The sequence below is a fragment of the Sinocyclocheilus anshuiensis genome, unplaced genomic scaffold (genome assembly GCF_001515605.1).
Source record: "Sinocyclocheilus anshuiensis isolate Anshui unplaced genomic scaffold, SAMN03320099.WGS_v1.1 scaffold62, whole genome shotgun sequence".
In the NCBI taxonomy this organism is placed as follows: Eukaryota; Metazoa; Chordata; class Actinopteri; order Cypriniformes; family Cyprinidae; genus Sinocyclocheilus; species Sinocyclocheilus anshuiensis.
This window is the reverse complement of record NW_015544180.1, coordinates 762,151-772,910: the sequence shown is the minus strand read 5'-3', so window position 1 is coordinate 772,910 and position 10,760 is coordinate 762,151. Positions and strand designations below refer to the sequence as shown.

The following is a 10,760-nucleotide window of genomic DNA, read 5'->3' as shown; positions in this document are numbered from 1 at the left end:
TTTGAGAAGCTTCATCAGTTTCTCAGAGATGAAGAAGAAGCTACAATCACTGCACTGAGGGAGGAAGAGGAGCAGAAGAAGCAGATGATGAAGGAGAAGCTGGAGGAGTTCAACAGACACATCTCAGCTCTTTCACAGTCAATCAAAGACATGGAGGAGATGATGAAAGCCAGTGACGTCTGCTTTCTGAAGGTCTGGTTTCAGATCATTGATTGATTGATTGATTGATTGATTGATTGAGTTGTTGATGATAAACTGTGTGTTTGTTCTGCAGGAGTTTCCAGTCTCAATGGAAAGGTGAGTGATCTGCTGCTGTCTCTGCTCTCTCTGCTTCTGATCCAAAGCCACTGCAGTTCTGATCCTGAATGTTCTTCCAGAGTCCAGATCTCATCACAGCCGGATAAACAGACGCCTTCTGGAGCTTTGATTGATGTGCCGCGTTACTTGGGCAACCTGCCCTTCAGAGTCTGGAAGAAGATGCAGGACACCGTCCAGAACAGTGAGTCTGGAGAAGATCTGTCTGTCCAGGACCCATTGAATGATCTCCTTCCCAATGATGAGGAGGAGCACATTCATACAATGAAAGGAAGTATGTGAATGTCACTGTTAAACCCTCAGATGTGAGATGTTGTCAATCCTTTCACACTAACCCTGCCTCTGACCTTTGACCTCTGCAGTGCAGCTCCAAGACAATAGTGCAGCTGGTCAGCAGGGCAACTATGAGATTAGTGCCCGCCGCAGAACCCTTCATAACCTGGTGAAAGAGTACGCAGCTCAGGGCCGGTATGCTGTGGCCGTGCCGCTCTGCAGAAAGGCTCTGGAGGAGCTGGAGAAAGACTATGGACACGACCATCCCAAAGTGGCCACCATGCTCAACATCCTGGCGCTCATGTACAGGTGAGAAAAAGTCCTGTTTCACTGGGTGAGGATGAGGAGCATGTGTTTGTCATGATATGAAGAAATGCAACTTCACATTCTGGATTTACGATGTCTGTTGAATCAGCGGTCTGGAGTTGAAAGTGGCTTTTCCACTCAGAATTAAGAAACAGCAGAATCAATAACATCATGCATCTGAATTATAGGAATAAATATCTCTGTTTGTCTGTTTCAGAGATCAGCAAAAATATAAAGAAGCTCATCGCTTGCTGAATGATGTTCTCTCCATCAGAGAAAAGACACTTGGGAAAGACCATCCTGCTGTAAGTGAAATAAATGTTGATTTGAGCAATTGATGTGAAATTATTTAACATCTTTTATGAGTAGAAAATAGCAACAAAAGAGATGCTAGAAAATATAATTGTAATTAGAAAGACTTTAGCACAGCTCAAAAGTGTTTCATTACAATTATATGCATTTATTAAATCCCAAAGCAAAGGCTGGTGAAAGGATGCAAATTCTTTCAAAAGCATCTCAGATGTCTTAGTGGTTAATGAATTTGGAGCATTAGATGAATGTTAATTATGAATTATTGAGCTCTAAAATACAAACCTCAAATGGTCAGCTGGATTTGCTCATGTATCATAAAGGTGAAATGTCATACTGTATCTCATCAAGATGTTGTGTGTCATTGTGTTTCAGGTGGAAGCTACTCTCAATAATCTGGCTGTGCTGTACGGGAAACGAGGCCAGTATAAGGAGGCTGAGCCATTGTGTAGACGAGCGCTGGAGATCCGAGAGAAGGTCAGTGAAAGTCCTGTTGTCACATCATATGTGAAATTCTGCATGTCAGTTTTACTTTAGTACCATAATTGTTTTTTTGTTATTTGTGACTAAACTCTGTCTGGTTGGGTCAGACAAACCTACACAAACCTTGACATAGAGCAGGACTATTGATTTAAGTGTGAAATATTTTAACATGTCTAATGAAATGTGATGCAAGAAACACAAAAGTAGAAAATTAGCAAACAGTTATACAGTTTAGAGTCATTATACACAGACCACATGAATGAAGGGACATGATTGACCTGTCTGTCTCTCTGTCTGTCTTTCAGGTGTTGGGGAAAGATCATCCGGATATAGCGAAGCAGTTGAATAATCTGGCCCAGGTTTGTCAGGATCAGGGCAAGTATGAGGAGGTGGAATGTTATTACCGCAGAGCTCTGAAGATCTATGAATGCAAACTCGGCCCAGATGACCCCAATGTGGCCGAAACCAAGAACAACCTGGTTAGTCTGTCAAACCGCTTGATCTGCTGGAAAACAATGTGAGATTCTATAGACCACATTAGACTACATTAATCAAAACTGCAGGTGTGTCACTGAGGAAATGAATATATGAATATTTCCACTAAAACTTGTGTTGTTTCTGTGGAGTTGATGTGATGTTCTCTTATCAGCCATTGGTTGTTCTCCACACACTTGGATTCATACCTGTCAAATCCTCAGCCATGCTCACATTCACTCCATTCACTCTCCATTGTATGAAGTGGTGAAATAATCTTTGTCTCTTTGCAGGCATCCTGCACTTTCAAACAAGGCAAATATAAAGAAGCTGAGATTCTTTACAAAGAGATTCTGACCAGTGCTCATGAGAAGGAGTTTGGATTGGTGGACGGTGAGCTGTCAATTTTTTTTTCTTAATTTTTTGATAGAACAGGTAAAGTACAAACAGGGGTGCAGCCCACACAATGTTGAAATGGTGCGTTCAGATAGATCTGAAATGGATGCTGCTGTAGCTTTTATATAAAACAAACATCTTATTTGTTATAAATTCTGTAATAAGACATAAAAATGAAAGTTTTGAAGTTTTTTTTCTTTTTCTTTTAAATTTACTTTACTTTGCACTTACAGTATTAATCAGACTATAGTAGATCAGTGTTAAAGGGTAACAAAGATGGACAGAGGCACACATCCCTTGTGCTCAGGGGCTGAACCTGAAACACATCTAATAAAACAATAAAGCACATTTCTGAGCTTCAGTTTTTCACAAATTTGATTTTTTTCGTTTTTGTTTTTTCTAATTAATAGTTCATGTTTGCAGACATAATGACTGCAAACATTATGAGATGACATATTTGGCTTGTCACATTCCTTTTGAAATCTGGCCCAATCATGAGGCTGTATTAGAGAGCCTACTGTCCCACAGCATGATGAGTAATGATGTTACTTGTGTGTCTGTTTCCAGCTGAAAACAAACCCATCTGGATGCACGCTGAGGAAAGAGAGGAGGTGAGCAAGGTGTGTGTTGTGGATGAAACGAGTGTTTGTGTTTCTGCCCATATGCTGTCACTCAGACTGTCTGTCTGCTGATATTCAGGGGGAACTCAGTGACAACACGCTGTACGAAAAACATGGAGGCGGGTACAAAGCCAGTAAAGTCAACAGGTACCGCAAACACATCACAAAGCTGCAGGAGAGCATTATGTTCTTAAAGCTGCCTGCATTTGATTCTTAGTAAGTTCTTGGTGCCATAAATCAGACAGACACATATATTAATGATCACAAACCACCTGATGGAATATATTCACATAGTCCTCACATCGTCAAACAGCGTTTTTAACCAGACATGGAATACATGAAGAAGATGAATGTGTCGAAATGCCAAAAAAAAAAATCACAAAATCAAAAGAAATAAATCAAGAATTAAGCCTATTAAGTTTTTGTTGCACTCTTGACATTTGTTTGATTTTTATTTTATTTTTTTTTGTTCTCTTGGTTTTGTATCCTTCCTCACTGGATGTGTTGTTTTGTCTGCAGTCCGATCATAAATACGACACTGAAGAATCTAGCCACTCTGTACCACAGACAGGGCAAGATGAAGGCAGCAGACATGCTGGAGGAATGTGCCACAAGGTCCCACAAACGGGTACAGAACAGACCTCACTTGTCATTTGTCTGCCTGTCACGTCTCTCATGTTTTTCCTCCTGCTTATTATTTGAAGAAATTCTTGCACCTCATAAGCCAGACCTCATTCAGTGCACCATTAATAAACCTCAACGTAGGTTTTTTTTAGGGCTGTCAATTGATAAAAAAATTTAATCTAATTAATCACACCCTTTTTCTGTGATTCATTTGCTATATTCAGCAAAGTAAACCAAAAGATTGAAGGGTGATTCTCAAAAATCTGTATTTTCTGCAAGCTTTTTTCAAGATAATTTTAGATGTCTTTCCAAAAAAAGACTCCAAAAGGAGCGCATATAAGCACATATGAAAGAAAAAAAAAAATGCTAAAAAAAAATCAGAATTGTATAGTAGCCTATTTGTACAGTGCAATTGCAAAGAGCTTTTTTACATTTTAGAGAAGCCAAGTTGCGATACCGAACAGGACCACATGGAGATGCCAAAAACCAATAAACTGCATATATCTACTACAGTACACGGATCCATTCAGTATAACTAAACACAGCAACATACACATGACAGATCAAAACATTCTTGTGAATGTGTGTGGAAACAACGTGAATGTACGGAAATGTCTGTGCCTGTGCATAAATACAATGTGCGATCAGTGCATCAAGTGCACTCATACACGCATTATTATAACAGACTCACGGGTGCTTACTGTACGACTCCTATACGCCACCGCAATCGTGTTTACCTTGATTGCAGTCTTCATCCATCAAAACTTTACTAGCGAGACTGGTTATCCAGTCGCGTCTCATCTGGCCATACAGCGGTGGGATGTGTTGACAATCCGTTCAGTCTGTACTTCACACAACGCGACGTGTGAGGGCTCGCGCTCTTCAGAGACAATCACAGAATATGACAGAGCTCGTGTTTTAAAGCGAAACACTGGAATGAATAATTCACTTAAAACGCAACGCAAGTCTCTGTTCTCTCTGCAATCTCTGATGTAATCAGCAGGGTTTCCTTAATATTAGCGCTGTTTTGGACGGATTGTTTGAATGCATTCGCTTACTGGATCATTGGACTGAAAACTTTCCCGGAGTTTAGCGGCTTAAAATGATCTGATCGCAAACAGAGAAGCAAAATTGGGTTAAAGGGTTAGAATAGAAATTGTGCTTCAGTAATTTTGCGTTAATTACGTTAAATTATTTTACTGCGTTAAGGATTGTAAAATTAATCGCATGCGTTAACGCATTAACGTTGACAGCCCTAGTTTTTTTGTTTGTGTTTTGATCATCATTTGTGTTTTCACTTGTCAGAATCTCACAAGAATACGCCAAGATCAGTTTTCATCCCAAAATCAAAAAAAAAAAAAGAAAAAGAAATGAGAAATTAGGCCTATAATTTAAATAAACAAAAAAGGCTAGTTTTACACCTTTTAAAGGGATACTTCACCCAAAAATGAATGTTATCATCATTTACTCACTCAAAAGTTCTCCCAAACCTGTATGAATTTCCTTCTTCTGTTGAGCACAAAAGAAGATATTTTGAAGAATGTTGGTAACCAAACAATTAATGGACACCACCTCCATAGTATAGAAAACGAAAATGCTATGGAAGGCAGTGGGAACCAGAAACTGTTTGGTTGCCGGCATTCTTCAAAACATCGTCTTTTGTGCTCAACAGAAGAAAAAAAATCATACATGTTTGGAACAAAGTAAGAGTAAGTCATTTTTGGGTAAACTTTAATATTTTAGTTTTTCATTATTTCTATTAAATTCTCAAAAAGTATCTTTATTAAAAATCATCACGCATGATGAAAAGCTTTAAAGGTGAGTTACAGAATCTGATGGGTCAAGCAAGCAGCATGAGAGATTTCTGTGCTTGTTTCTGACAGCTGCTTTGTGAGGCTCATGTTTGTCTTTCAGTATCAGAAAAGCTGATCTGTGTTGTATAAAGCAAACACAACATACTGTGAAAATAAGATGAAGGCTTATATAGATTAATTCTAATGCAATACACTCAACCTACTGTTTTGTAAATACAGTGGGCCAAACTAAAGTGTGTTTGATTGTGTCACTTTTTTTAATGTGAGTGTGTGGGATGTGTATTGAGTCTGTGTGTGTTTGTGCAGGATGGCAGCGGAGCACTGAATTACAAAGGCCCATTTGCGCGGCTCAAAGATGAGTTGCTCAAGAGCAGTGAAATGCAGAGGAAGAAACTACAGGACCGCAAACCCCCAGAGACGCACAACACCAAGTACAAGCAAACACAACATACTGTGAGAATAAGATGAAGGCTTATATAGATTAATTCTAATGCAATACACTCAATCTACTGTTTTGTAAATACAGTGGGACAAACTAAAGTGTGTTTGATTGTGTCACTTTTTTTAATGTGAGTGTGTGGGATGTGTATTGAGTCTGTGTGTGTTTGTGCAGGATAGCAGCGGAGCACTGAATTACAAAGGCCAATTTGCGCGGCTCAAAGATGAGTTGCTCAAGAGCAGTGAAATGCAGAGGAAGAAACTACAGGACCGCAAACCCCCAGAGACGCACAACACCAAGTACAAGCACACACAAACACAGTGTGATGCACAGTGTTGAACATTATGGCCAAAACTTTGTAAAATTACCCTATTACAGCAAATCCTGATCTGGTGTAACGGGACAGAATTCCAGTCACAAGCTGGGAGAGGCTACATGATAAAACACCTTAAGCGACTGACAAAATGTAATGTTGCTGCTGGTTAGGACAAACACTCCATGTTAAATAGTTTTTGCTTTCTAATATTTATAATATTATTTATTTTGGGCTGCACTCTTAGTGCACTCATCTCTTAGTGTAATTAGTCAATCTCAGCTTGTGATAATGGCAAATACTTTATGATAATGACCCAATCCCTAAAAGAAAACATTTATTATTTGTAGTAATTAGAAAGATTTTATTATCCATTATTTCTCTGTTTGAGGGTGTCAGTGGAGGGTTTGTAAGTTTTAGTAAATTACTCACACACACGTTAGAGTGTCATGACACACAAATCACCACAGACATACATGAAAACTCAGAATGAAGATTGTCCTTTAGACATTTTTTTTTATCTTTTTTGTTTTAATTTTAGTTGTCATTTTCACTGTATCTTTATTCTCTAGAGAATGAAAGCATGACGCCTCACTAAACAAGACAAGTGACAGGTAACTAATACACAATCTCAGCTTTAATGTAAAAGATGTAAAATTACTGGAAATTATTATAAAATCACTTTAATGCACTGCCTTGTGTGGCTTATTGGTTTTTTCATCAGTAAACAAATCAGTGCTTACAGTTTTAAGTTATTACATTTTAATGAAAAATTATGAAGACAAACATCTATTTCTGTAGAATAACATCATTGATGAATCCATCATACTCAGACTAGCAAGATGAATTAAGACAGTAAATAGATTGTATTTGTATTAATGTTGACTTTAACTCTCTCAAAGATCTGACTGATATATCTTCAGATGATGGTCCGTTGTTTCCTCTCACACTTTCAGCTTACATTCGTTTGTTGTCTTGTGTGTCTCTCTCTTTATGTTTTGTTCTTATATTCAGAGTCTGAGAAGACAGTCGAGATTTGAGCTCCAGCAATGTGGATCTGTACAACAGCAGTTAAAATCTGTCTACACTAAATTGCTCCACCCTTAACAAACTAGAACCTTCATATGAGACTTATAAACTTAAATATGTTTGAATTTTTTTTCAGCACCATGTCAGATTTTACTTTAAGCTTTTAGCCATGCTGGTGTTGCAGTTGCTATGCTGTTTTCAGGGAGTTTTTTTTACATGCATACAGTACATGGCATAGTTAAAATCTACGGTGTCTTCTGTTTTAGCATGCACTCTTTGAGTATTTTTACATTTGCAAAGAAGTCTTACTGTATACAGGCTGATGCTTATTTGTATTAGTTGGTTGAGTAATTATGTAATTAGAAACTGTAAAAGACCCCAACCATCAGACTTCTAATGCCGATCAAACTGCATGCATGATCAAATCAATCAGTTGCTTTAATAACTTTATTAGCATAGTGAATTTGACACTCACCAATAAAGCACAGTAAATAAAACTCTCACAAATAAAGTGTCTTAAGACTTTTTATTATCATTATTTGTGCTTTCTCATTGTCCTTTACTGTCTTATCTGAGGGTTTCTAGCATTATATCTGAGAGAATGTCAATGCAAGTTAATTTTGAATGCACTTTGTTCAAATTTAATCTGAAGAAATAATGCCATCTGACCTGTTTTAATCACACCCAAAGGTGATCAGAAACTCCACCCTCTTACAACACTTACCAGGAAGAAACTATTGACTCTGTTCTCATTTTCTTGGCGAGATCAACAACGAATCAGCGTTCAGCGAAGAATGAAGAAAAGTACTTTCAGGGTGGATTTTTGAGTTTGTTTCTGAACAGACAGCAGATCTTTATGGTTATTCATTTTTTAAACCATTAATCAGAAAGTGAAAGTAAAGTTTAGATCGCTGGAGCTCAAACAGCGAAAATGGATTCACTCTCTGTGGAAGAACTTTCTTGTCTTGTATGCTGTGAAATCTTCAAGGCTCCTGTTCTTTTGTCATGTAGTCACAGTGTCTGTAAAGAGTGTCTTCAACAGTTCTGGAGAACCATAAAAACTCAGGAGTGTCCTGTCTGCAGGAGAAGATCCTCAAGAGATGATCCTCCATGTAATCTTGTGTTAAAAAACTTGTGTGACTCGCTCCTGAAGAAGAGAAAAGAGAAGGGTTCATCAGAGTTTGAGGAGCTCTGCAGTTTACACAGTGAGAAATTCAAAGTCTGGAGGACAAACAGCCGGTGTGTTTAGTGTGCAGAGATTCACAGAAACACATCAATCACACATTCAGACCCATCAGTGAAGTTGTTCCATCATACAAGGTTGGACAGATTTATTTCTGAATAATTTGAGGATTTTGCCATAAAGACATACGTCTGTGATATTTGTCACACAAATATATGATATCACATTCATGAACGTACTACAAAAATCTCTAACGTCTTATAGATTTTCCTTTAAAATTTCAGGAGAATCTCAGTACAGCACTAAAGTCCTTACAAGGCAAAGTTAAAGACAAAACAAATATTATAAGAGAGTTTGAGAAAACAGTTAAACACATTAAGGTGAGGAAACCAAACAACTTCATGATTTGTAAAGACATTCAATTAATATAAATTCGATCTGTCCAGAAAGTTGGCTGTTGCTGTAGATAATGTGATGTGTTTTTCTTCAGACGATTGAAGTGAAAGTGATTTGATTTCAGTCTCAAGCTGATCACACAGAGCGTCAGATTAAACAGCAGTTTGAGAAGCTTCATCAGTTTCTCAGAGATGAAGAAGAAACTACAATCACTGCACTGAGGGAGGAAGAGGACCAGAAGAAGCAGATGATGGAGAAGAAGCTGGAGGAGATCAACAGACACATCTCAGCTCTTTCACAGTCAATCAAAGACACGGAGGAGATGATGAAAGCCAGTGACGTCTGCTTTCTGAAGGTCTGATTTCAGATTGATTGATTGATGATTGATTGAGCTGTTGATGATAAACTGTGTGTTTGTTCTGCAGGAGTTTCCAGTCTAAGGTGATTGGTGAGTGATCTGCTGCTGTCTCTGCTCTCTCTGCTTCTGATCCAAAGCCACTGCAGTTCTGATCCTGAATGTTCTTCCAGAGTCCAGATCTCATCACAGCCGGATCCACAGACGCCTTCTGGAGCTTTGATTCATGTACCGCATTACTTGGGCAACCTGCCGTTCAGAGTCTGGAAGAAGATGCAGGACATCATCCAGAACAGTGAGTCTAGAGAAGATCTGAGCTCTTACACACACACTGGAAATGATGCATGGGGGAACAGTTACATTTTAGCATTATGTATAAATAACCAGTTGAGCTACTGCACCAAAATGAGCTTTAAAAAAGAGAAGGACAACTTGGTCCACAATATGTTTACAGTTACAGTGATACAGCAGATCTCTGCACTGTAAGAAAAAAACTGTAGAAAATATACATATAAATAAGGATAATGTCCTGGCAGAAAATTAACAGTATTTTCTGTTAAGTTTTGTAATGACTTTGATTACTTAATTTTAGGGAATTACTGGCTGCATAGGGGCTCCTCAGTTTGTCTCAATGGAATGTGATTGTTTCATGTGTGACTCAATAGTGTAAGTGGGTCCGTTCGAAGACAGAGATCCTACAGTTTACAGACATTTCCTTCAACCCTAAATCACTACACAATGCAATGCGTAATTCAAAATATGGGTTAAACTCCTGTAAAAAATCAATGTGGAAAATTCCTTTTTATTAACACACTGTTCTTAGAGTATACAGTTCAGTTTGATTGTTTTTGTAAATAGCAGATTTTGTTGACATGAGATGCACATATAATACATATACATGCAGTGCGGGCAACAACGCCTGTTGGATATTACAGACGATTCTAAGGACCACCCACTGGTCCAAAGACCAAATTCAGTGGTGTGGGCAAAAGTATTGTGCATGTATGTTTTTCATCTACTACATCATCTACTTTAATTCTGACTACTATTTAATCTAACTTCAATTTCAAGTAATTATTAGGTTTAAACTGTGTTGATAATTTAAACCTGTATTATAATATTGGTTGCAATATCTTTAATGTAGATATTGATTATTCTGAGTATAAGATATTTTCGATCAATGAAGTTCTAAACGTAGGTTTGGGAGGAGCCTAGTCATTCTGTCCTGTCAATCATCACTACGAACGTAAATAAGCAGCAGTCATTACACCATCCAGCGACAATTCCTCCAGCATTCAGCTCCACCCTATCCTGTTAAACATGTCCCACCCTGATGAACTCCAGCTATTTACCTCCAAGGAATTTTCCTGTTCTGTAGAATCTTCTGTTGTTGAGCGACTCCTGAATCACCCATCTCTGGTTCCCATACCG

At 38.1% G+C, this 10,760-nt stretch overlaps 2 protein-coding genes across 2 annotated transcripts; both read left to right on the top strand.

Moving 5' to 3' along the window:
• Positions 1-477: 477 nt before the first annotated feature.
• LOC107696315 (kinesin light chain 1-like) lies at positions 478-7,894 on the top strand. Its single transcript, XM_016496602.1, has 13 exons — positions 478-589; positions 678-897; positions 1,112-1,199; positions 1,579-1,680; positions 1,992-2,165; positions 2,454-2,553; positions 3,124-3,176; positions 3,256-3,323; positions 3,696-3,804; positions 5,921-6,067; positions 6,228-6,352; positions 6,939-6,980; positions 7,381-7,894. The coding sequence occupies exons 1-12, from the start codon at positions 478-480 to the stop codon at positions 6,943-6,945; spliced, it is 1,305 nt and encodes a 434-aa protein (XP_016352088.1). The 3' UTR covers positions 6,946-6,980; positions 7,381-7,894.
• Positions 7,895-8,326: 432 nt separating this feature from the next.
• LOC107696314 (tripartite motif-containing protein 35-like) lies at positions 8,327-9,414 on the top strand. Its single transcript, XM_016496601.1, has 5 exons — positions 8,327-8,362; positions 8,623-8,715; positions 8,863-8,958; positions 9,099-9,329; positions 9,400-9,414. The coding sequence occupies exons 1-5, from the start codon at positions 8,327-8,329 to the stop codon at positions 9,412-9,414; spliced, it is 471 nt and encodes a 156-aa protein (XP_016352087.1).
• The last annotated feature ends 1,346 nt before the right edge of the window (positions 9,415-10,760 follow it).